Source organism: Lagopus leucura, unplaced genomic scaffold (assembly GCF_019238085.1).
Source record: "Lagopus leucura isolate 7727_CA_CO unplaced genomic scaffold, USGS_WTPT01 Super-Scaffold_739, whole genome shotgun sequence".
In the NCBI taxonomy this organism is placed as follows: domain Eukaryota; kingdom Metazoa; phylum Chordata; class Aves; order Galliformes; family Phasianidae; genus Lagopus; species Lagopus leucura.
The window spans coordinates 16259338-16287247 of record NW_024962255.1 but is presented as its reverse complement, the minus strand read 5'-3'; the positions used below and the strand labels follow the sequence as shown (position 1 = coordinate 16287247).

The 27910-nt window shown below is 40.2% G+C and overlaps 1 protein-coding gene across 4 annotated transcripts in view; it reads right to left on the bottom strand.

Moving 5' to 3' along the window:
* Window positions 1–27910, bottom strand: part of GBF1 (golgi brefeldin A resistant guanine nucleotide exchange factor 1) — a 97798-nt gene that overhangs the window by 36023 nt on the left and 33865 nt on the right. For all 4 annotated transcript variants that reach the window (XM_042863523.1, XM_042863524.1, XM_042863525.1 and 1 more), the window contains exons 4-8: window positions 7875–8006; window positions 2880–2998; window positions 2166–2274; window positions 1736–1796; window positions 453–507 (exon numbers count right to left, since the gene is read on the bottom strand). In XM_042863523.1, coding sequence (XP_042719457.1) covers window positions 453–507; window positions 1736–1796; window positions 2166–2274; window positions 2880–2998; window positions 7875–8006 — 476 coding nt within the window. The remainder of the gene's footprint in view (window positions 1–452; window positions 508–1735; window positions 1797–2165; window positions 2275–2879; window positions 2999–7874; window positions 8007–27910) is intronic.

Here is a 27910-nt window from a genome sequence, read left to right as displayed (position 1 = left end):
TCATGCTTCTTTCATGCCGTTTCACCAGCCTCAAAAAATTGCCCCAAAAAATCCCTTTTTACTTTCTGGGCAATTACATTTTGAGATCTCAGTATTATTCCTGTAGTGAACAAGAAAAGATGAGTAAGAAGCTGGAGAGAGAGCAGAAGCAAATTATCAGAAGACACAGGCATCAAGTTCCAAGATTCATTGGGTTTTCTAGCCCATAGCAGCTATGATTGTTCCCACAAACCCAAATGACTACTGAGGCAGCAGTGTACTTAATAAGATCCACAACTGGACTATCGGGACATAATCCTACAGACTTAAATGAATGTAGTTCAACGTGCTCTTTCAGTGAACTATGGACTTAAGAGAATGAAGAAATACATAGATGAAAATAAATAATACAGAGATGAGCACAAGCCCCAGACAAGAAAGAGCTGAACAGCAAGCACAATAGTTAGCCTTACCTTCTTCATGTTAGTTCCCATGTAGCTTTTAGGCTCTTCTTTAAACTGAGGCAACCTAAAAGACAAAAAAAAAAAAAAAGACAAAATACGTCAGTTTTGGGGGTTAAGAAAGGAGAAGGAAAAAAACAGTGGTCTTTCTAGTCACACTGCAGTTAACAAAAAAGTAAAATTAGGTTTACTCCACAAAAAAAGAGTCCTCTTGATGTCTTTTCCTGCCAAAAAAATTTCTGAGGGGAAAAGTAGGTGTAAGTGAGAGGTGCCTCACATGCTATTTGGCTGTTTCTCTGTGAAAAAGAAGATGGCAGTACTTAAAAAGTAAACAGGTATCCAAATCGTCCCTTTAGGCACTGTCTTTGTCTTGCTTCTATCTCCTGATATCCATAGGCCTCATCACAAAGGACAGAGTTTTTACACATTAAGTAATGGAAAGCATATCAATTTCACATAAGCATTTGGAGAAAAAGTGTGTTCTCTCCTGTTTGATAACACTTGATTCTGACTTGATTCTGTCCTGTGCACTGCACAGAGTGCAGAAAGGAAACAAAACTTTAGAACTTACTGAAACTGAGTGTGGCAACGGAAAAAAAACAACTGCTATGAGACCTGTGTTTCAGAAGCAGTCTGACTGTAATCTTTTCCTACTCTGACTATTCCTATATCTGCATGTTGCAATTTTGGAATACCCAGAGAAAGACTGATTACTTCACAAGATTGGATAAATAGTTTTTAAGTTAAATAACTTTCTTGAATTTAGAAGAAGTAATCTCAATAATTACCTGAAAGCTGCTGAAAATGGCAGAACATTTGTCCAAAAGACACATGATCTCAAGAGTATAAAATTCTCTTTGATGCACAAGGTCAAAACTCCAAACTTGAAACTCAACCTGCGACTATCCAACACTACAATATCCATTCTTTCTCCTGGAGAATATTCTCTCTCCTGAAGAGAACTGTATTTTTTAGAGCACTTTCTTCCTTTTTTTTTTTTCTTCCACATTTCTATGTCCTCAAAGAACTGGTTTCCTATTCTAAAGCTCTTCATTACTTAGCTGTCCATCTCTCCTCAAAGGACACCTTAAGCTGTGCAACCTTCCCTACCTCAGTCTCCCTGAAGTCTGACAGGGTCAGCCCAAGAGAAAACTGCCAAATCTTTCATCCCCTTCCACCTCTAAATAATGACCATTTGGGATGATTTTTCTGAGGGTTCTTAAGTGGAAGTGTGGAATCTTTCTGTCCTTAGAGGGCCATCTCGGCAATGCTGAGGCAAACACAAGCAGGTTTACCTTGTGAAGAGCAGCTGCACCATGTCGACCAGAGTGTGCTCTGCAGATTTTCTCAATAACTCTGTGAAGACAAAAACAAATAACACAGGTGTCATTACTCAGTGTGATATTATCAAGAGGCTTCTTCAAGCAGACTCCCCTCCGAGCCTTGTTTACAGAGATTACGGCAAATTTATTAAAACCAGCTCCAAAACTGCATTACTGCAAATGGGAATATAATCACGAGGTGGCGCCACAAAGCTGAGAAAAAAACGAGTCCAAAGTTACACAGTGAACTCCTAACAAATTTTCCGAGAAGCTGTAGAAAGACACGCTAATATAAAGCTCAGCAGCTTTCCAGGGCTGCGTGTTCCATAGTACAAGTAGTTAACCAATACTGAAACAGATCATTTCTTTGGAGTAATTGCAGTGAAAATACAAAGAAACTTACCACTGAGTCTCATTTCAAAGCATATGCGGAAACAAGACTGCATGATCTCACACACGGATTCATTGGTGAGGTGGGCTCCCACAGGAGTGAGCAGCAAGGTTCTCAAAACCTGCAAAGTACCGAGCATGTATGTCAGATGGTACCAGTGACTCTTGTATGCATTTCCTAGAAGGAAGGCTGGCTTCCTCAAGGACTCACGGAATTATAAGCAGAAAACCCAAGGGTTTCAGCAGTCATTTCCAACTGACTGCTGTCCTCAAGACACAAACAGATTAGGAGACAAGAACGATCTCCCAGTCCAACTCTGAAATTAGAGACCTAACATGCTGCATGTCACCTAAAGTTTAAATTCAGCAACTAGCTATCTACCAATAATAGACCAAAACACTCAGCCTTTACGAATAATTTTTCTCAAAATTAAGTTTCTGAGCTCCATATGTTTAATTTATCCCTCAAAACACAGGCCATCCACAAGGTAGGATTATTAACGCCACCGCACGCCACAGCATGCTTGATTTACCATCGTTTCATTTAATCATTTTCATTTGAAAAAGCTTTTACCGCAGGTATATGACCCATCTGTTTAAAAATAAAGTCTGTTGCTAAGCTCAGATAGAGTCAAAACACCGCTGCCTCCTCCTCATCTCCGTGTAACAGGATATGCCCCACAACAGGCAGCAGCCATTATGGTAATTACCTTTTCTCTGCACTTACCTGTAGGATCTTCATCAAGACAACCTCATCACTGGCATGATCTGTACCCACAAATCGGGCATGAGTGACAGCATCTGCCATGTTCTCCATTCCCTCAGCTGTGCCTTCATGGCTGGGATCTGAGTAACAGAAAAAAATGTAAGACAGGGAAAAGCCGCCTACAGCCTACCACCTCTGTGGGGAGACATCTACACAGAGATACTTTGCTCTCATCTCGTTCCTGAATTTGCATAACTCAGAGTGAGTTACCCATTCAAGAGAAAATTCACCCCCTACTAAAAGAAAAACTTTTTAATGGGAGCTTTCAGCAAGACTTTATCAAGAACCTACTTAAGATTTGAAGAAACACTCAGCCTAACATTTGCAAATGTTTTTACAATTGCAAAAACATATAATCTAACAAAGAAGAGAATTACAATTTAGTTTGTTTCTGGCTCCACATTTTTTAGACATTAACTGCTACAATTACCTCCCATTCCCTACAATGCAACACAATCTGCTGTTCAGTACATTCAGTTCTTCCTTGGGAATGAAGAGAAAACAGATTTTAAACACAGGGAACCTCAAATTTACCCCCATGAGGAGAAAATACCAAACAGGTTCCACTAAATTGAGAAGGAAAAATTGTCTCTTGTTCTACATCCCTCCTAAGGAACAAAAGTTGGGGAAGGAATGGACCAGTGGTTTTCCCCAGAGAAAACAACAGACACGATCACAGTTTAGATATCAGAGTTGCAGGCCTCCCGCTTCCATCATTCATCACAGCTCTTTCTCTCTATTTCAGTCTTTTGTAGCTACAAACAATGGTGCAGTTGAGAGAATGTTTAGAACAAGATTGTTGCTAGTAACCGTATCTTGTGCCACATAACAGTGGCTTCAGAAAAGTCGCCTCCAGCTTTGATTTCATTTTCACTTAAACAATACGGCACTGGGCAAGAATCTTGTTACCTTCCTACTTAAACAGTTGTTAGAAAAAAAGACGACAACCTAAACACTACTTAATACCTCATTAATTGGCAATGGGGCTTCTTGAATTCCAGCAAGAATGAAGCAGACAGAGGAACCAAGTGAGACCTTGTACACTTTGCAGACTCCCTCTTTGACTCCAGTTACATTCGCAGTCACAGGCTAAACGCTACGCATTATAGAAAATTGCTCTTATTGTGATCTAAAGAGAGCAGCCTCTACCGGGGGAACCTCTATGGGTTCTGAAGGGGTGCAGGATGAGAAACTTCTCGTAGTCACACAGAACTGAAGTCCCACCTGCATACCTAAGAATTTAGTCTGCACAGGAAGAACACTGCTTCTTTCCTATCTCTTACACACCCTTACTGAGAACAGAGCTTGCCTACTGTTGACAAACTTCTGCATATGCACACAGATTTCGCATAGTTCAGAATGTTTGTCTCCTGATTTGCTAGCTAGTCAAGCCTCAGTGACTTACAAGAGGGGTTGTTCTAAGACCACTGGCCATTTTTACCTGCTTCATCAATTAAACGAGGCAGAAATCAGTGGCATTTCAATCCCAGCACTTACAATAGCATCATCACTGTTAAACAACCTCAGCACTACAGCGGCAAGAAGTTGAGCAAGCATTTGAAGGAAAAAAAAAAAAAAGATCTGCATCAAGAAAAGCTTCCATAGGCAGAACATGCAGAATCACTTCATTGTAAACTCTTCCAGTGGGTGTGAGTTCCCCTAGGTGTAGGGATATATTTTTAATATGTTATGGATATAGCCTGTGTGAAAAGGCAATGCAAGCAAGTTGTATGTATGCTTTTTTTAACAGACCTATGACTTTGCTGTTCTAGCCCCTGTGTTCAATACCAGTAAACACTTCTCCCCCAAAACACATCATGCCTGACTACTTCATTCCTGGTTCCCTGGAACAGCTCTACAAATTCAGGTCAATTTATAAAGCCTCTTGAGTTCAATTAAAAGCACAGATACTTCCACTTTGCAGAAACAAGACAGAGAAAAGCTCAACATGCTTCTTTGTTCCCTGATGAGAAAACAGAACAAAAAGATGCATTCATGTCTGCTCAGAATCAATAATACAAGAAGCTTATGCGAAGTAAGACACCCGTTTGAAAACTACAGTGCAAAAGACCCCATATAGACTTAGATTTCATATGGGGTATACTTCCACAAGTAGGGAAAACAAAAAGCAGAAAATTCAGGCTCTGATGGTTAACATCAGGGAAATCCAGACATGTGCTCAGCAAGACCTTTAATGTAACTGAAACTAATCACTAAGGAGACAGAGAAGGCAGAGGGGAGAACAAACTTCAAGCTCCCCAAGCAGCAAGTCCTATTGCTGGAATCCAAGCAACAGCTACTCACCCTCAGATCTATATCCTCAGGTATGTCAGGGAAAGTTAACTTTAGAAATGGAGCCAAAAGCTGCTGTGGACACACTAATAATAACAACACAAGTACAAACCTTTTCTGTAGAAAATACAACAAATAAAATTCTGAAATTCAGCCACTAGTCTTCCTACAGGTCATATTTGAGCTCATCAAAAAGGCTGGTCACCAACTGCAGCGCAGAACTGCTGAGTAAGGAAATAACTAATCCAAGGGATACAATCAATACTGTACTGCATTGTCAAAAAGCTTTCTTGTGATTTAAAAGTTTCTATGCCATTTATTGAACGTAAGACATCAGTAATGTAAAACAGCAGTACTTACTACAGAGTAGAGGATGATCTCAGTAATGCTAGCTATTCCTTTTGAAACACATGCATAGTTACTATAAAGTCATTCAATCTAACTCAACTGCTGACTGCATGCTATACCACCAGTGAACTGTTGCATCCAACAAATTCAGAATAGATCTTTGCATTTCAGACTAACAGACACGCAAAATCTAGAAGGCTACTCCATAATTATTCTTACTTTTAACTATTTTTAAAACATGCTTCTCAGCAATACTGGCCTGGAAAGCGGACAGATAACCATCTGGTGACATGTGACACAATAAGAAAAACAGTGAAACAGCACACGGATTAGCCATGAAATGTTTTGGAAACGGGAAAAGAAAGGAGCTTTAAACAAAGATAACCTATCAAAGGAGTTTGGCCTTTTCACTGCCAACTGCTTTTAGGCTCACTATGTGGAGCAAAAGCCATCCACTCATAAAACAGACACAGCTAAATGACACTCTAGGAAATAGTTCTGTTTACCAATAGTTCTGTTCACCAATCAATTATGCAGCATCAGAAAGCATCATAAATATCAGCTGCACTGCATTTTCCTGACTGTAGTTATGCTGGAGTTGTTTCTTCCTTATTCAGTACAGTTCAAAACAGGTGCATACATTAAGGACAGCTCTAAGCTGTGTTTGGGCTTTGGACAATCTTTAGACTACTTTTAGACTTATGTTACAAAGAGAAACGTAAGACCAAAAAGCATTAATTTAACAACACAACCCTAGCCAGATGTTCAGGCAGCACCACTAATCCCAGCCTCACTGGTATCTGGAACAGCACAAAGGACAAGGACACTGTGAATGTCACCTAAAGCAGGAACCAAGGTCTTCATTCACAAGCCCAGTGCCACAACAAAAGCCAGGCAGAAGGTCTTTCCTATTGTCTACTACAGCTCATGCACTGCTACAGAGATACACTCTTCCCACAGTAATCTAATAAATACTCAAAATAACAAGTATTCAAAAGATACAGATTCTTAACCACTCTTTCTTGTTTCTGCCTCAAATCAAGTATTTGTAACCAGCTGAGCATGCAGACATTTGTCATTTGACATGTGATATCAACCTCATGTCCCAACACCATCCAGATCACATCCAATCTAAAATATTTACATTACTGCTTAGGCCTTCAGAAAGATGTACGTCATAGGCTTATTTACTAAGATTCCTTTATTGTTCTACAAAGTGACATCAATATCTCATCATTTTGGTCATTTCTTGCCACTTAATTATACCCAACACTGCCGACTAACTCAAGCCTTGATGCCACTAAATGTAGTTAATAAATTCCTGCAAGATCCACCTTTCCTCATGCTTATTACAGAGAACAAAATACTTAAAAGAGGAAAAAAATTCAAACGTGTTCTTAAAACATAAGGGAACAAAAGAACCAAGAGAACTGGACTTGAGGGGCAGGAGGAAGTGGTAAGAGATTTGAGACTATGCATCAACAACCGTCATAAATTGCAAATTCTGTAATTCACACAGGTACGACCAGAAGGTACTAACAGAATTTACAGAGAAAAGTCAAGCATGGCTCGTAGCAGAATGACACACTAAAGGCAAAGAGAAAGCAAGTTAATGAGTTGCTACAAGCCAGCTGAGCCACAGCAACTGACTACACACGCATGTTATTAGCTTTTCAGAAACATCAAGAAAGATCCACACATCCCAAAGACCACGGAAAAATAAAGTGACTGTATTTTACTTCATACTGGGACAAAGAGTATACATAAGAACCACTAACTCATACACTCAAGTCTGACTGAGGTAATGGCAAGACTCTCTTTGCCACAACGCTTACAGCAACTTAAGAGTACTGGTATGCCATTGGACAGGGTCCTGGACTGGGCAAAAACATCCTCACTCTAGAGCAGATATGTTAGTCCACAAAATTAAAACTCTTCTCTGCTTACGTGCATTGTAACACTATAGTCCCTGGTGATGTTTTCTCAAGCATGACCCTTCTACTCAGATTGCATCTAAAAGTCTGAATTGCACTTGGTGAGTACCAAAGCTCAGCAGTGTGCTGTAAGCAGGTGTGCGTCAGGGCAGATCAGAAGCCATGGCTTTGTTTCCAGCCTTTATTACTGTAGTGCCATGAAAGATCAGCAGGAATAATAATGGGAAACTGCAGATGCATATTTCCCCAGTATTAACACCAATTTTCCTCTTCCTCCCATTTCCTCATTAAGACTGCAAACACAAATCCTGGCCAAAAGCACATGGCAAGGAGATGCATCTGGCTGGCATTTTGGTAAACCCCAGGAAGCCACGTTACATACCTATCAGTGCGTATGAGAGGAACTTATTCACAGAGGTGAGGGCCAATCCAGTTATAGGACCTGTAGTGTCTTCAGAACGGATCACTTCCAGGAAAGGCCGAAGAAAGACGTTGGGTTCAATTTCAGATAGCTCTATTAAAATAAAAATAATAATTAAAAAAAGATATTACACTTAACTCCTTAGGTTTCATTTTGATTTCTTTTTACAGATCTACAGCAAGCCTGATCCATGAGGAAAGAAGCTTGCAAAAGCTTTGTTTCAGAAGACTGGAAGGTCAGTCTTTTTAATATTATATATTTTTAAAAGCAATGGTTTGGGAAGCTTGCCATTTCTTTCACAAACTGAATGATCTTCTGAACAGTTTTTTGGAGCCTTCTAAAACAAATCTAACTATAAGAACATTCTGCAAACACAGAGGCAGTGCTACCTAATTTACATTTTAATTAATTGGCAGATATGATTGCATTTTTCTAGTAGCTCCGATCATGTGAATTATGTAGAACCTATTCCACCTTCTGCCACTTTTGTAACATTCTACTATACATACAAGCCCATACTAACCACATGCAAAATATAAGATCAGGATGGATCTCTTGCAACAATTTTCCCAAATAAAAATTGCTTTTCTGTAACACAGGATGCTTTCTTGGTGAAGACAAAAAAAAAAAAAAAAAAAGACAAACAAACAAACAACAACTAGAGTAAGTGGAAAAAATGACAACACAAGGGACGAATATAGGATGAGTCCTGAGGAGGACCTAGGAAAAAAAAGCATTCAGAAGGAGGTGAAGTCAACCACAATACAGCCATTACAGAGGCAAAGAAGAGAGTATTGAAAGTGACACAGGTAATCTTGAGGCCAGAATTTATGCAGTACAGATCTATTTAAGTACAAACACTTGGCTCAACTTGCTGAAATCTGCATTTTATTCCCAATAAAAAAGTTATCAAGTCTAATGGCTCACAATATCAGAAACATTGGCTTTTACATTTTCAATGATACAGTATTTCAATTAGGTGTCATAAGAGCTTCTCTGGTACTGGGAAGAAAAGGCCTACAATTCTTGAATCGGTACGAGAGAAAGAATCTGCAATTCCTGAATCTTTAAGTAAGTTACTGGTTTTATACTTGCCAACACAACCCAATAATTTTATCTGAAAAAAAAAAAGCATGTATAAATTATCTTAGAATCAGGAAGATTTAAGTTCTCTTTTATCACATTTCCTATTCTTTAAGTATCAAGGTAAAAAGCAAACAGAAAGCATCTCAACAAAGACCTTTGAAAAAAACATTGTGAGGAGGCAAAGGAGAAAGAACAAAAGTTTTGTTGATGTTTTTGTTGTTGCTTTTTTTTTTTTTGCTTTAAAGTGTGCTCTCCACAGACTTAAAAATGCAATAGTTTTGCAATTAACTGAAACAAAACTGCAATTAAAAGAAGGAACTTCAACCCCTTACCTTCCAGCTACTAGTTCAACTCAGGCCTACACTATTAACTTCTGAGAGGTTAAGAGGAATGTGATGATTCACCCTTTTTGGCTTAAGGACAACTCCCCCAACTCATCAGATAATGTTCTGGTGTGGCATTACAATTGTGTCCCCTCCCGATAGCTCACAGAAATGCAGAGCATCATAACACATTCTTTCATCAATATTTAAGTGTGCTTTGCAGAGTGCTTGTCTGTGGTTACAAGCATTTGGAACATCAAATATAACAAGACAGTAGGGACCAACACTTGAACTCAGCCTTCCTTCCCCAAAGCAGATCCTTTCCATAGGGATTCTATTTTTTTCTTTCAGTTGGAGTCCTACGAAAGACAAGATGGAGGTAAATCTTGTGAACTGGCTGAAGACCAGATTCCCCTGTAGTTAAACAGGAAGACTCCTCTTCCATAAAGATCACAAAATGGTTTGCCATAATTAGGGTATAACTTTAACACATGCTGTTGATTACACAGCAGCCCTGGCCAGCTTCCCTGACACTCAGAGACATCAGCTTTTATGGTAACACAGCATTTTACATTAAGCTCTCTGAAACAGATTGCGTACGCTGGAAAACCGTTTCAGACTGGATAGTTGCTGCTGTGTCATCAAAAAAATATCAAAAATATAATACATGCAAAGAGAGTATTTGTAGTGCAAGATTTACCCACCAAAGAACTACTCTCTCAGAGCTCTAAATGTCAGTGAAATGCCGATCACATCGTTAAAACTTTGCAAAAGTTTTATTTAGTAACACTTCTCATAATACTTTGGTAATGAAGGAACGTGTTCATTAAAATAAATTCTTCTATTCATAAGTTAAGACTACATGAAAGAGAAGCTTACAGGCATCTAAAGAGAACCTGCTAGATCACATGAAGTCTGCAGCTTTCTTAGCCATCTAACTTTGAAAGCAATGCAGAGCTCTCCTGAGTAAATACATACGCAAACAAATAAATTCAGAGATTTTCAGGAAGGGCAGTAAAATAATGGTAATTTTTATAATTCCTTTCCCAAATACTGAATGCTTGGAATTACGTACTTGAACTTTCATAAAAATTTTCCAAAAAAGCAGCTCTGATTTCTCGTCGCATTGATTCTTGCAATGTCAGAACCTGGCAGAGCAAGTGAGAAAACCACAGCCACTGAGAGCTTTGAGAAGTGCTGATAGAGATGCTTCTCCAAACATACTTTTCAGCAAGAGATATTTCGTAGTGTTTGAATTAGAAAACATGGGATGCTACTCTGCTTGGATAACTATATTCAACTGCAAAACAAAAAAAACCTACAAGCCTGACCTCAGCCTAAGATACTACCAGAGGTAAAAATGAACTAGCATACACAGGAGACCCAAGCTTCGTTAGAGACTCCTACAGGCAGCCTTCCTTGTCAATCCACACCCAGCTAGAGAAAACAATATTAAAACAAAATCTAGTCTTTTACGAAGAGCCCAGACTGTTTTAGGGACCAGAAGGAAAGCCCATCCCATTCTTTTAATATATGATCCCTGCGCCCCTTCACTGAAATTTCAGGGAAGCCAGCAGAGATGAGAACCAAGACTGTGCCCCAAAATGCTCGCTAACCCAAAGTACTGTGTAGAGATCAAAAAGCAGGGGAGGAATACCTTAAGCAGCTTATCAGAAAGCCAACTCCAGGCTGGCAATTTTAATACGAGGACAGAATTCCTCAAAGATCACAGAGCTTCCCCTCCCTCAACCTATGGATTATTTGCGCTTAGGCACACATGTCTATAAAGATATTTAAACAACTAATTCATGTTTAAGCACCTAGCTCCCATCCCAGCAATCCCACCCAGCCATTCGGGCACTTCAGCAAACAAGCATCGGCAGACCTCTGGCGCTGCTCGCTCCTGAAGCTCAGGAGCAGGTCCCTCTCGGAAAAGGTTTCTTATTGTTAGCACACTGTTGGCACATTCCTGATCTAAAATGCTCACACAGGCTGCTTTCTCTGGCAGTTAAACTCTTCACTCATGAATGACTCTTATCAGGATCGGCTATGCGTTCCGAATCAGAGTAAGTGAACGAGAAAAAATTGTTTATGACAAGTTATTTCAACATCATTTGTCCCCAGGACAGGCAACTGCAACTCAAACCACATGACCTAGACTCCTCTTAGGCAGCAGCTGTTGGCCTTTGACGCCCAGCTTTCAGAAAGGCTGTTTGAATTTTATCCCACGCACCCCTCCAAAGCAGACGCGCTCAGACAAGAACGATGCTTAAGCACTGCTTATGCACTGTGCTGCACAATGAGCAGGCATTCTATTTCCTTCTCAAGATGAGAAAAAGACAAAAATAACACTAGCAGAAGAGAAGTCCAGCAATTCAGGACTTCTGTCTAGAAGCGTACTGAATTATGCCACTGAAAAATGAGGCACCAGCAAGAATGCCATGGCTCACCATCAAAAGCACTTTCTGCAGACCCTTCTGGTCTGACACTCTATGAAGCTTATTCTTGGTTCACCCACTATCCACCAAAACGTTTTGTCTTTTTAGCCAAGGTGAGAAATTACTGCATTCTCTCTAGCAGGCTAAAGGAGGAAGTACAGTTTCAAGTACAAAGGACAATGTTGTATTTGCCTTCTAAAACCATGGGAAAGCAATCAGTAGCCATGCTTCTCAGACTTTCAAAAGCATTTCTAAGATCTGACTGCTGGACTAACTAGCAGCTTATTCTCCCTCAGATACAGGTGTAGGATCACAGAGCAAGGAGCAACTCCTTTGACTGAGCCCTATGACTATCCACTAGTTCATTTAGAAATTACCAACTCTATCAAACAAAATACTGTAACTCATTCCTCCCTAAAAATCTTCATGGCTTGAATTTGCTGCACACAGAGTAAGTTAGGCAGCAGCCACAGAACAACATACGCAAATCGGTTCTGGTTCCCTTGGCAAAACTACAACTTCATCAGCTCTGCTGCTGATGAATGGGGGACGCACATGTTTCACCACTCAGAAAACAGATTCTGCAGACTGACTTGTTACACATGCCATTCTGCACCTGCAGTGAAAGGCATGCTCTGATTTCTTCCAGCTAGGAAGTTTTGTCCAATAGCTTATTCCAGTTAACCTTCATAAACTGGCCCTTAGTTAATATCGGTAAAAAATAGCAGTAAATAAAAGGACTAATCCACATTAATTTGTTCCTGGCCATATGCTCCCATTCTCACAGTCTTGGTACAGACAGGGTTTCAAGTGAAAAGACATTTCCACCTTCCAATCAGAGCTTTTGTTGTTTTGGTCTAGACCAGCCCTATTACACAATTTAAACACAATGTTTAAATTAGGATGAAGCACATATTTTTCTATGGAACTTCTCATTGCAAACAAAATGGATCACTACATACACAGCCAGAACTAGCAGCTAATATGATTTAAGAAATTTATAGTCCTACTTCTGAAAATAGCGATGGCAGAGTCTATTCAGTTTTATGTATCAGAAGAGGTCATCTAACATCCTACAGAAACCCCCAAAACATCGCTGCCTCAATCTAAGCTCTTAATACACAGAGACAACTGGGTTCTGCACCTGCCCAGGCGGACAGCTCGGAGGAAGCTGAGGAGCTAGGAGCTTGGTCCTCATTCTCCAGCTACCCAAGCACTCCAGGCTGCTCTGAAAGACAGTGGGGATTGCACCTTGCAACATACTAGCCCACCACGGGGACTTGTATCAGCTTATATCTCTGAAAGCAATACTTCGCAGCAGTGTTACCACAAGTTCTATTTATAATAGAAGAAAATAATAGATACAAAATTAAAAGATATTCAAGCCAATGACAGAGAATTAACTGTTCTTTCTAGTATGCCTGTGAAATACACTCTTCAAATCTAATTCTCTGTGAATTAAAGTGGTCACCCAGGACCACCACATCAAGAGGAAACAGTGCCATTCACAGCCACACGTGAATGCAAAGCTAGAATTACAAATGCAGTTTGACAGGGGGAACCCTGAGCTGCCAAGTCTGTTCTGTTTGCCTAATTTCATTACAATGGCACAAATGCTTTCATTTGTCACACTCCAGCTTCATGTGTTTATCTCCCTTTCATTAAACATGACTTTAACAAATGATTACTCCATAGTGCCAAGATCTCAAGAGCCCCTCAGAATTGAGATTTTGTTTTTCAGAAGGGTGACAATGCACACTGCGCTTTTGGCAGTCTTGATATCCTCTGGTCAGGGTGGCAGAAACTCAAGTGAAACGCTGTCTCCCATAGGAATTACTTACCTCTACCAACAAAGCAGGAGCACTGACAGTCCCAGCAGTGTTAGCCATCAGTTATCAGGGTTTTTTACTGAAGCCATAATCCAAATTCAGCTGTTCTGACCACCCATTACAAGTTCCTGGACAATTTTTCATAGCAGGTACTCGCTCTGGTATCCTCAACCAAAATTACACAGCAAACTCCAACTGTGCTGCCAGTGTTAATTCAAGTGCTTTTTACCCAGCCATAGCATTCTGCTCCAGAGGGAGATACACTTCTGTGATATTGTGAAAAGCAGAAGCTCACTTCACAGTGAAAACAAATGTCATCAGTAGGAAGTCACAGGAATCACAGCGTGCAAACATTTGTGGTTTCTGCCCAGATAAAGTCTAGAAACAAGAAAGATTTGGGATGATTTCTGAGCCCACCACCACAACTCAGTTTTCCTGGAATTTGTAATACCAGTCATACAGACATATTCCTGCATGCAGAATTGAAGTTGTTGAAGCAGAGGTTTATTTCAAAAGTTGAAATTGGAAGAATTTGTTTAATTCTGCTCTCATTTCTTAGCACTCTGGAGACAGCTGAAATTGGCCAAACTGTTGATTTTTTTTCCTGAATTGCAGTTGACACATATTCAATGTACGAACTGCACAGTAATTTGGCACAGAGGTTGAAGGTCGCTAGTAGAAGGCCTTGCTATGAATCCCAGAATGTTTTCTCTCACCCTGTGACCTGAATAGCTCAAGAAGAACCCCAACTGTTCTGATGAAAGGTAACAAATCAATTATCTTATCCTACACAGTAAAAACCTATTGTTTCCATACTGGTCTTCCACAAGGGTGCTTAGAGCCACTGTCAACAGTAACACCCACCTACCTCTTAGAGTAATTTCAATGCTAATCCAGGCTTGTTTTCTAGAAACTTTTCCTCTTACCTCATACTGGAAGATAGGCACCACGCCAACACCTGATTACATGAGCACACTGCAGAGAAAGATTAGATCAAGATCCATGGTTTGGAAAGCCACATGCAAATTCAACAAAAACTGACTCGAGTTCCTATGCCTTTCTGATGGGCCTTCTCCCGTGGGTACAAGTTACTCAAGACAAAGCTCTGAACAACTTCCAGATGAGAAAAGTCATCCTTCACATATGCCTATAAGCAAAAGGTCCTTCAGTAAACTACATCTCAGTTAATTTCACAGGTAACTGGAAGTGCAACTTTTTTTAATAGAAAAAATATGCCATAGCAGTAGAATGAAAGGCCAAGAAAAAAAATAATAAACTATAGTTTTTAAGAAGACTTACACTCACTGCAAGAGTTTTCGGTATAACATTTTTGGTAAAAGACAGTACTGAAGCACCAGTAACTTGCCAGATGTCTGTAAAGGAACACCACAGTGCTCACAGCAGTTTTTGGAATCTGGAAAACATGCTAATCCCTACACAAAGATCCTCATTTCTTCTAATAGGTTCAGCATAGCAATAGCTGCTGGTAAATAGCAAAGCTCTTCAGCTGGTAACTGAAGAAAGTGTCAGCTGCACGGCGTCTTCTATCCCTGAGCCATGTGGAAGAACAGAACCACAGCTGGAGATGACACTCCTCCAGCTTCACTCATGGACCTGTGTACTTCACTGTCCTGGCAGGAGGTTTGAAAAGCTATTTTTACATGCAGATTATACTGCAGTTAAAAGAAACGTGACAGTACGTGTGTGGATGAGATGCAAGCGTTATTTCACAATTCAGTAGGATCAGCAAAGATGCAATAAAGCAGCATCATCCATTTACTTATAATTCACTTAATTTGTTGCCAACATCTGGTGTCCTTACACACTGCTGACATGGAAGCAACCATGTTTCTGGACTTGCACCTAGCTGAATTTTTTGAATCAAATACATCATGAAGAACCGAATTTAAGGTTTAAGACTCCATCACTGTTTACCTTTTTAAGCACAAAAATAAACAAATCATCATTCTATTGCTAAATAAAAGTCAAGGATTCTGACAAAGTCAAGCATTCTGACAGAGGTCAATGCACTGCATAAGAAACACCATCTTCCAGTATAGGAAACAACCATCTTTACTACTGCTTCTAGAGTCCAAGTTACTGAGCCTAGTCCATAGTAGTTACCTGTTAGCTGTTTACACAGATCTCAGACAAAGAACTTCCTCCTCCTTACTGGCAAAGAACACAGTCAGTATTCACCACACTAAGTAAGCAGCACCCATTACTGAATTGCAAAGAAAAAGTATTTAACTTACAAAATCTGCAAGAAAAGCCTTTATAGCTTAATGAGAGCACATCCCTGAAATGCTGGTAGGCTTCACCTTTTTTCTCTGTTGAGAGCCAGATGAAATTATTCCAGAAGATTTCTTACAGAAAAATCAACACACAGGACACACGCCAGCTCTCGCGATAAACCTGCACAACCTCTGAGCTTCAAAACCCAGGGGCAGTCCTCAAATGTGGAGACATACGACCTTAAATGAAATTACTAAATCAAACTAAACCAAAGCAAAAAGCAGTCATCCCGTGACAAATTCATCTGCCCTTGACCAAACACTGATAGTTATTGATCTTGCTGCTGTTGTGTATTAGAGGCAGGTTTCCCAAGGTTCTCTCCTAATACAAGAAAGAGAGAATGGCCACACTAACAAGGCCGACTAGGCTAAATGAAACCTACGGGGAATTGCATTGCACAGCCAAGTCCTGAGGATGGACTGATCCGTCCATCTTACTGACAGCGCAAGTTTGATGTGTGTCATGTTTAAGCACTCTTTTTCCTCTCTAAGAGAAATTGGCACATGTCGAAGGAAGAGCAATTAGGTTGTGATACTTTACAGAACTCCATTCAGTCACTGTACTTGCTTTGCCATGGTATTTTATACACGTCTTGCACAGTACCAGGTCCAAACTAAGTAGGCAATTTAAAAGCCCAAGAGAAATTAAAACTTTCTTCCCTGGTATTTTAAAGCTCAGAAATTCTCCACAGCCTTGTGTGCCTATCATGCTATGAACAGCTTTCTCATTGCAAATTCACTGTATTGTGTAAGGGAAAGCTTCTCTATTTCTAAGAGGATGGAAAAAAAAGAATTACATTTTTATCACCAATTAGCTGTCTGAACATTACCTCGCCCTGCTCAACCCTTCCTCAAGGGAAGCCAATGAGTGCCAAAGGGAAAAATTAAAAGGAAACCAAAGAACAACAAATCCCAAGCAAGCCAATAAATTTCTCATGTTGCCAGAGAATCTAAAAAGCATCAGTGAGACAGACAAAATCCAAAGAGTGAAATGAAAGAAGTCTGAGGGCCCAAGAGTGAAGAAAATCTTTTAACGAAAAAAATCTCTCCAAGGTTTAACATACCCTTCTGTTATGATTTACACAAGTACTTCCGTCCAATCTGAACCAATCTAGGAGATATTATGCTTCATCTTGCTATTACCAGAAAGGAAAATTTCTAAGTACTAATGGCAAAACACAATTGCCCACAATTCAAGTATCAATACCCTAAGCTGCCACTGATGCAAAATGGGAATCTCATGAGAACAGGGTTCAAGACTTTGGAATATTAGTTTCAAACCTATAGTGACAGAAAACAGAAGCAAAAGGAAGAGAAGACTGGCCTGTTGGCAGTCAATACCATTACTGCCTTAAGACATCAGAACAACAAATACATTAAGTGACTTTTCATTTTTCCTACCATAGCGCTGAAGCAAGCAGTGAACACATACAAACAAAAGTAAAAAACAGATTGCTGCCTTTGAAGTACAGCTTAATTCCTACAGTGATGAAAACAAGTGAATATTGTGTTCTTCAGGATGGATGGGGGAAAGAATTTATCCACACTACTCCATGCTAGACTGGGTAACTTTGGCATATGCTAGCACTACATCTTTAAAAAAAAAAACAACACTGGTTCTACTCTCTACAAAGTTGCCCAATAAGTCTCTTTCAGCCTATCACCAGTAATTTTTGTATACTATATGCCAGTGCCAGAAGAAAGCATTAGAGTGCTTCAGAAGCTCAACTGAGTGATCCTGTCCTGGCCTCAATAAAGGCTTTCACTGACTGCATGTTGTCTAGCACATGACCTAAAAATGATAGCACACCACAAAACTTTTATTCATACAGGTAAATATGACTGCTTGTTCAAGCCAACATCCAACTTATACACTTACACAGGCCTCCTCAATCCCTTTCTCCCTCCCTTAGGGCACAAAGCTGCCTGGCTCTCCTAAGTGAAATACCCAATGGTCAGTGGACACTACCCTGCTTTAACCTCTTATCCCTAAAATTTCTAATGCCATGACCTTTGGGATGGAATTATTATAGTTCCAGAGTGTTTGTTCCCAAGACCTGGTAAAAAGCCAGAGACAGAATAATTTTGTTTAAATTTCTGAAAACACCATAGAATTTGCTCTAACAGGATATAAGCACATTCATGTTACAGATGCACTGAGCATCAGACTGGTGGCAAGCTTCTCGGTCACAGGTAGATACAGCAGCTTTACTCTCAGCCTCTGCTACTCATACCAGTTTCTCATTTTTGGGCAACTCAACTTCTGCTAGCGCTTCTCATGGGAAAGAGAAAATATTTGGCCTTTGTAAGCGCTGTGCCATCAGGTTACCTGGGAATAATCTCAACAAAGCAATTCACGCTAAGAGTGATGCAATAAAGGCTTCCTGTCCTATCACCCCAATTTTTTCCCAGCTTAAAAGTTAACTAAGACCCTTGATGAAAGAAGTTAGTTTCAAGTTCAAATATAAGTTAGGAAAATATGGTGAGCACCGTACATCAGTGAAGACAGAAATAAATTTACCATACAGAGAACCAGTAGCTTCAGAGCTCAGTTTGTGACAACACATCAAGGAAATTAAGAGGCACATACCGGAGTCAGGACTGGTAACAATGTGGCAGTGCTGGGACACTCGTTTTTAATGAGATAGTATGTAAGAACTCTACCATAAAGCTTCAAATTTTAGGGGAGCTGATGAAAGAGGAGGAAACCAACTTATTTTTTTCCACAGCAGCAATTAAACAGCTAGTGAATTCTCGTGGCCTCATCCGAATGAAACCACTTGATACAGAACAGTATCTTGTTCAGCTTTGAGGCCCGTGCTTAAACAGAAACTGACTTTAGGTAACAGAAGGACTTCGAGAGCTCTTCCAAAAACTCGGGATGAAATCCCAAGGCTCTGGGAGAGCAAGGCAAGCACCTGTTTTCCTGAACAGTCAATTTTTTTACGCTGCATACTTTACACAGAAGCTGCATTATTCTGGAGAAGCTGCATTCCAGCCAAAAGTGCACAGTTAATGTTTTTTGCAGCCCTCAGCCTCCTGTGATGGATGACCATTTTATAATGAAATACTTTATGCTCAATCAACTTACAAATAACGGATGTTTTATCACACTGAATTAAAAAGAATGTTTTTAACAAAAAAAAAAAAAAGCATCAGACAAAGGATCGGTGATGAGCAGAAGCAAAAGTTATTCCTATTAAGGATGGCTAAGGGAGAAAATTCCAAGTGATACTTCACTTTAACTCTTTCATTGCTCTCAGTAACATGTGGAAACGATGCACACAGACATATTTACGCTACTCTGAAAACACCTACATATAAATCCTAGATTAGAATACAGAGACATTAGTATATAAAGGCCTCTAAAAGAAGTTTGAGTCTGTGATGTATCAATCAGGTTTCCACAAAGTTAATGCTATTAACTAAGCACCATCTAAAGATAAATCTATTAAAGTACTTTCCTTTCTCATGCCTTCTTACCTCCATTCAGCATTACCAAAATCATTTCCCAGACAACCCTTAATCAGCTGTGGATTTCTCTCCTCCCAGGAGTGCTTCCATCTCTCGATGATGAGTGATAAACCAGAGAAGTGCCCTGTACTCAAGACTACTGCCATTTCTAGGTCAAGGCTTAGCAGTAAACCTTCAAATTCAACTGATAGCCTTGTTCAAGATTCAGCGCTTGCTGTTAGACAGGAACTGTTGTTGATATATGCTGCAAGTCAAGAAATCCCATAGCTTAATAAAAATACACTGGAGTCAACAATAGCCCTTGAAAAACCTCACAATGGAAGTCTTCATGTTTTCAAATAACTAGCACAAGCAAAAGTTTCCAGACACATCAGAACGTGTATTCAGCCTCCTATTACCTTATACGTTTAGGAAAAGAGCTCTTTATAGTAGTAATAAAGCAATGGAAGAATACAGTTAAGTATGAGATGTGGTGGACACAAGTTGTAGCAAGGGAAATGGTAATTAGAAAATATGAAAGATATTTCCTAAAAACATGTGGTTGAACACCACAGCAGTTTGCCCAGAGACGCTGTGGGAGCTCCATCCCTAGGGATATCCAGAATTCAGCTGGCTGCAACCGTGAACACAATCTGACTTCCAGACTGGTCCTGCTTTGAGCAGAGGACTGGAGCAGATGTCCTTCAGAGGTCTCTTCCTACCTATATTATTCCAATTCCAACTTCTGCTCACTGTGAAAAACAAACAAGCAAAGCTTTCTGATATTTTGCATTACAAATGCAGCCACTGCAACATCCACCAACCTAAAAGGTTCCTTTCCCAGATCTTCTACTGGTTAGTACAGGCATTAATTAAATACAAAACAGGAGCTTGGTCTAGAACTATCCAACTAGAACTATCCAAGATCACAACTTCAGACTAGAAGACTTCCCTTAGTCACACTGCAACCATTTCAGCTTCCATTAAGTTCAGAGTCAATTTATGGGGACATTCCACTACTGTTTGAAGCACTGAAAATATCAATCAGACCATGATTGCAGACATGAAGCCCAGCTCTCCTCCCCTCCCCATTCCTCAGCTGAAGGCAGGCACTCAATGAATCAGACTAAAAGGAGAATAGAGTTTCCACCACCTGCTTCAGCTTTTAAGTATCCAACTGAAACTGCTGCAGTCCAGCGTCAGGCAGTCTGAAGGTGGCATTCTCCTGCTCTGTGAAGGACTGAATTGCAGTACAAGAAGAATCCAAATACAGAAATAAGTGAAAAAACCATCAACAGACAAAGGATGCTGTTACTTAATTTAATATGGACACAGAAAAAAATAAGCTGAAGACACTGTGCTGCAAAGTACCACATCTCCCTTACAAGTGAGGATCTCATTCACCCTCTGCCTAAAGCTGAAGGGTATGGGCAATGTTGATTATGTATTATTTTCACTTTTGTGACATCCTTTCCAAGAATGGTTTAAGATATGACCGCACATCATTGTGTGCTTTGGAATCACCTTATTACTGGAGTAACAGTAATAGTTACAGACCAGGGTTATTGACCTCAGTAATGTAAGGATTTTAACTTAGCAGTTAACAGTTTAAATTCAGTTGATATTTTCCACTCGCAGAAAGGCTTATGGGGATATATAACAAGTCTGCAACTGTTTTAAAGAAACTAAAACACCTCCTCCACACGACCCATCCACCCCTAACCTTACTTAATCTTATACCAATACAACCATCGATTGAGACCTAATTCTTCTTCCAGCTCTCAAGGCTTCCTTGGCCACAGAAACAGCTTACTGAAATTTCACAAAATGTTGGAGAGCCAGAAAGCAGAGTGGAGAAAGGGTTAATCCACAGCTGGGAGAAAGTTTCCCTGGAAAATTGGAACACATGCTGTGGCTGTGACTAAATTTCACACTGGTTCTGTTGAGTACAAACATCCACAACTGTGCGCATTTCAGAGAGTCAGAGAAAAAGAAATGCTCCTTATATATTAGCTTCACCTGCTAGGTTCCTTCAAATTGATAATGACATGCTCTGGGGAACAGCAGAATCCTTCAGATGCACTTCACATTTCAAGTAGAGATGAGGCCAAAGAGGGGAAAAAGTTATTAAATTGAAGGAAGTCATTCTTTCCTTCCTTGCTCCTGTATTTTTTTTAACGTACTGAAAAGCCAAGCTATGGTCTCTGTGCAGGCAGATTTCACCACCTAAGACTACGTAAGTCAACACAGAGTCACCTGGGCGGAGATTTACAACACATCAATTTTAGGCAAGAACATAAAGGGGAATCACACAAAGTGAATGTGTCTGTAGGAAGAACGTCACCCTAAGCCCAACTGAAATTTCTGTTAAATAAATAATGACTGTGGGTCTCTTTAGCCCCTCTGAGATGTCTCCATATGCACTCACATTTCATAAAGAAAAGAAGTGTTGCTTCTTTTCTGCACCATTGTTTCTTTTTGCCCTTATTCCTGCATGCAATTCTGTTCAGATACATACGGACCATTTTCTAGTCACACCTCTTTGACAGGAGCTGGTATTTGCAGAGTGGTCTGATTAGAGTCAATCACTGCTCCAGTTTTCACTATCCATCCATCTCCCCACTTTAAAGTTTGCAAAAAACCCTCAAAGCAAGAAATACATCTCTTGCTTTCCCCAAGGTTACATAACACACTTTTCTGCTGTAATTAAGTATCCAGACTCCAAATTCTTTTCACTAACGGGCACACAACTCATTTCTTCTAATAAAAAAAAAAATCTTTCATCCTTTTCTACTCTGCACTTCCTATAAAGCTAAGCAAGGCTCCAAGCAAAACAGAGAAGATTCATCCCTAAGTCACATCATGTGAAAATAAATGTACTTCTGAAGTTTATTTTCTTAGCTAAACTGCAATCAGGCACTCATTTATATCCTTTTACACATCCTGGCAGTGACTTGTACTTCCTGCCCCAGCTGTCTAGCACAGTACTCACACGAGCAATATGTACTCAAATTAACCTCTGAATTTCAGAGACTGCAGTACTGACCAGCTACAGACCTAATCTCATTCTATAACAGGGAGAAAGGCTGCCTGCAGTATTACACCGTTCTCTATTGGATGTTCTAAGTTATGCTGGCTCAGCTTAAAAATCAGGGTAAGTGCCAGGCAGGCCTCAAACAACAGGGTATAGACTGAGTTCAGTGAGGGAAAGTGCTGAGTCTGGAACCCAGGGAGGTGCAAACCCAGGCACCACAAAGGCTCACAGTACGGTGGGCTGTGTTCAGCACAGCGCTGCTGGCAGCTTCAGAGAGGTGATCCTTCTCTTCCACTTACTGCCAGCGTGGTTCTGGGCTGCCCAGTATAAGACTGGAAGGTTTTACTCGTGGCTTACGGAGCTCGAGGCCATCAGAAACAGAAAGAGGGCTGAAGAACTTACTCAGCTGCTCTTTTTAGGTACCTCATACTGTGGTGAGCAAGGAGAGGAGGGGCAAATTACTCCACAGCATATCAGACTCTGCAGTCTTTATTCCTGCACTTACATGCACACATGATGATCAGAGAAGTGTGGCTGCCTGGCAAGACAGATATGAGATTAAGAACCAACCTATAATTCAAGACGTCAATATTTGTTATTAGCTATGTCAGCTGGGAAAGCTCTAAAAGTATGTTTGATTTGAGGTGTGGTTCTTTTTAATTTCTGGGATTTCAGGCACTAGAGGTAACTCTTAGAAAGGAAAATATGGAAGTTATCTTAACTTTGAAATTAACTTTTGTACCACCTTAACTTTTTTGATAACTATTATCTTGTGGGAAGCAGTCTCCTGTGTTTTCCAGTTCTCCTTGACACTGTAAGCACCTGCCTTGCTTAGAAAAAAGCCATGCTCTTCAGAATTTATTAAATCAATTAAAAAAATGTTTTAGACCTTCCATAATTCTGTATCTGTTTGTTCAAAATGCTATCAATTGTTTGCCAACATGAATTCATAGGTATTTTGTTTACACCAGGAATGTTTTGGAAGGGAGCATTTTAAAAATATCCAATCCTCCCTTTACTTGGAACTACACAAATTAACGTATGATGGCATTAAAAACAGAATTCAGCCAAGAGTTCCATCAGCTCTAACTGAACTAATGGGTGAACATCAGTCACTAAGCTATGCTGTTACCCACTGCATAGCTAATGCTGCATTCTATAAATAGAAGTTTTTGCTGAGCTGTATCCTAAACAATTCCTGCAACCTCCAAACAAAACTCAGTATATACAAATGTGTAATATTTGGATGGCAAGCAACTAGAAGAAAATAAAGAAGTTTTGAAGACTAATAAATAATGATTACTGCCTATTTAAAATCAATTCTTCTGAGTTAAGCAATAATCTCAGAAATGATTTGACTAATGACTGAACAGCCACTGGTAACCTAACAAACAGACCTTCTTGCCTCCAGCATATTCTTCTTACATGTCACAATTAAGCATCTTCTGCTGTTCTGCAGGAAAAAAATCAACTTTCTTGATGGAATGTGTCCTAGTGATTCCTTTGCTTCCTAGTATGTTTTCAGAGCAATGATCAATTCAACAATCCAGGACACAGGACACTTCAGAGGATATGAGAAGCCTCCCATACAAACTGGAGCATCTCTCTTCCAAACTCCTCTTTGGCAATGTACTGGTAGGCAGTGAGGAACTGAGACGGCACTGGGTGATGCTGGGGAGATGATAACTCATAATGGAAGAAACAGAAGTGCTGGGATCTATCGTTAAAATCTCAAATCCAGATAAATCAAAACAACATGAAAATAGTTGGATAAATCATTAAATTGGCAGCAATTAACAATCTTACAATAGTGCATGGCAGCAATTAATAATCTTACAATAGTGCATAGCGCAATCCTCTTTCAGAACCAATGCAAATACAGGGAAAAAAAGACCAAATACATAAGACCAAAACATACACTTCAACAATCTTCGTGGTTAGCTTATTTTGCATTTCCTCGTCTACAACCAGATTTATTCTATCAGAAATTGTATATGGTCTCTGAAGAACTAGTGCATGACCTTGCATCCTTTATGAGAAGTCACAGCTGTATTCCCACATTGACTGATAAAGACAACTGAGCAGGCAAGCAGAGTCCCATCCCCTCTTCAAACCAGGCCAGACATTTTAACTCACACTGAAAAATGATTTGCTGCCATCACAATTAAGCATTTTTGGGTTTCTGTTACATGGTTCACAACAAACCTAAAGTGCCACACAATTTTGTACCATGATCCCAAGTGACAAGAGGTAACAACAGCACCTGAGGTTTCATACACCACAAAACCAGAAGATTACAAATTTATGAAGAAAGCTCAGGTCCAGAAATTTGAAAAAGAAAAAAAAAAAAAGGAAGAAGAGATAGGAGTTGTGGAAGCAGAATAGCAGAGAATAAATAACAAGTTAGAAAGCTCAGGAGCACAAGGAAGGAAAACATCTTGTTGGAAGAACTTACAGTTAACATATCAAAAAAGCCGATACTGCTAGTAACAGACTAGCACAGAGTTAGAAGGTGGTCAATAATTTTTAATTATGTTTAATTTTTCCCCACTTGTCTTTACACACTAGCATGATACCAACAGGTATCTTCCAGTACTCTGCCCAGGTGAGCGTATCAACTTGCAGTGCAATTTGCCTTTTGTATGAACACTAACAAAGTCAGGAAGGCAAACAGCAAGTCTGATTTCCACAAAGATCATCCCTGTTCATCCAGGTACTCTCTAGATTCCATTTTTTTATTTTTTTTTTTCTCCCGTGGAAACATGGAAAAAAAAATCGTAGTGAGAAATTGCTTCTGAATTTACAACAAATGCAGCTCAGTACACTATTCCTCACAAGGCTTTGCCTTTCCAGCCCACAGCCCTGCTTAACAAATTTGCCCCTTTGCACCACACTCAGGAAGGATTAATCTGGCCACAACCCAGTTCACTTTCCACCCTGTTACACATTAGTGCCTCAGCCTTGCTGGGTCTGTATTTCCACCCTTTCTCTGTCGCGTGGGTTAATAACCTTCTTTCAAGATTCTTTCAGTCTGAAGGAAAGTTTTATATTTCACATTTTTAACTAAAAAGACTGAAAGTACAGTAAGCAAATGGTAGGCATCGTGAGCTTAAAATCTCTACATTTAAACCTTAGTCTTTACTTGCCAGCTTTGCACGGCCTCTTCAGTCCGTGCTAAGGTAGCTTTTAGGATGAGTGTGGAAACCCGTGCTGCTCACAGAGCAGCACTTGCAGCCCATCACCTCTAACAGGTGCTGGTCAGGTAGGTCATTACCCCATCTCCCATCACTGCCCAGGTCCCCAGCTGACAGCTGCTAAGTATTACTTTTGATGCACTGTTCCAACCATGTCAAAACCAACATCACCAGTGCTGAGGTGGGAAAGTTATCTCTTTGGGGCTACAAATGCAGATATTTGCCCAGACCACTGTTTTCTGCTCTGTTCCTTTAATCATTTCTTAATCTAAGCCAGCAAATAACAAACCAAAGAGACATCCAGAGACATCCAAAATGTGCATGTGAGAGAAAAGCTATTTTTCCACAGCATTAGAACTAGAGTCTCAGTTATTTGGAATGGCAGATTACTGCTCATTAGCTTAGTACTAATTAACAGTCTTCCTCCTCTAAAGCTTGGATGTTTGCAGAAGGGATAATAACTAGCACACCACACTGGGAGGATCAGAACAAATGACTAAAAGGACCTACTTTCTCCTTGCAGAACTGCAAGGAGCCTGAGCACGATTAAGTGCAGTGCATAAATGTATCCATGCTTCACCCAATCCCTTAATTCTATTTTTAAGCCTCATTTAGGTTGAGAATACTTCTTAGCACACGCTGCGTCCAGCTAGAAAAACCATAACTAGTAATTCAAAAAAGGTAAAGTCCATTGAACCGTATGACCAGTATCCCTTGCACTCCCTGTTTCTTCCCAGCTTGTCCTGCAATTGTGTCCCAATCTACCAGCATTAACACAGATACACAGCGGTATTTATTTGATGCCTATTCCACCAGGCTGTATTCACACTAAATCCTCCATGTGTATTTAATAAATCACACTAGTTAGGTGGGCAGGATTAGTTCCAAGTCACCTAATGACTATATCATGAGCTGCAGTATTAAAGGGATTAATATTAATCTTAGCCATTTCAATTCGCCACGAGAGGCCAGTCCCTGCTCCAACAGGAGCCGCAGCAGGCAGCGCAAGAAATTCTAAACAAGAGCACGGAGATTAATGAGGGCTTCCTCATTCTGCCCGTGAGTCTTCTATACCAGGATCCGGGGCAGCGAATCCCCAGCAAAGACAGGCTCATAAATAAACACACAACACCACAAATACTTGGAGCAGCTGAGCCCAGCGTAGACTTGTTTTCACTCCCTATCTGCGTCCCCTGTAACCCACACCCCGAGCACACTCAGGAATTTGAAAGGCTTGCACAGCAGCTGATTTGTTTTCTTTCACATAAAAGCACACACCTCATTACTCATAATGAATTACGCTTTTTAAATGAGTTTGCAGAATGAGCAGCTAAAGCGAGCTGCCTGAGTTCCACACTGCGGCAGGGGAATCCAAGAGGGCAGCTCACAGCACTGAGGTTAAAAAGGATGTCAGCCACCAGTGGATTTGACTCGCTTTACTCCTGGCAAGAACAAGCATTACAAGCCAGAAGAGTTCTTAAGAACTGAGAGAAAGCCCATTCTGTGGGGCTAGTATTAAATTTATACATAAAAATGGATTTCTACAGCTAAAGCTGTTTCTGTAACAGCATGCTACATTTCATCATAACCCCAACAAAGCTCCCAGACAAAGTAAGGGTCTTGGCCTCACTTTCATTGACACAAAAGAATATCAACCATAACCATTAGCACAAAAATTCCAGAAGTAAATCTTGGTCTACTGCAGATTTAGACATAGCCGAGTGATGAAAAAGGATAGACCTTTTATAGCTCAGTTAATTCAAATGCTATGGAAGCAACAGAAGTCAAACAGCTGCATCCTGGAGACCAGTTGGGAAAAAAAATGAAGAGGCAAAAGGAGGAGTTGAGTCAGCAATATTCCCTGCCTTCATTGAAAAGCTCTAGACCCTAAAAAAATAGGCAGAGATCAGGTTAAAGTGGAGCATAAGCCTGTCACAAGCTATTAACAGCTCAGCAGGGCCACCAGCACAACAGCAGCCTCCAAAGCTGCGCCTGGGTACAGCACAGAGCTGAGCACAGTGCTCACATCAAGGAGGACAAGAACAGGCCACGAGCTGTACATGGCAAAAAATATCTGGAACCTGTTGCACCACTGCGTAAGCAATATAAGGGACTGGGGCATCCAAGTTTATGAACCAAGTGGGGCTGCATCCCATGCAGATGTGCAGGTAGGAAGGGATCCATTTGCTGCACCACTGACCGTTCCAAGGCAGAACAGAGCAGAGATGGAGCTGACATTTCTAGTATTTGCCTTTGACTTTCACATGAGAAATCTCTGGCAGCATGAAAGCACATACCTCAGTCTTACACCTGTTTTATTTTTTCTTTAAGTAAAGCACAATGGGG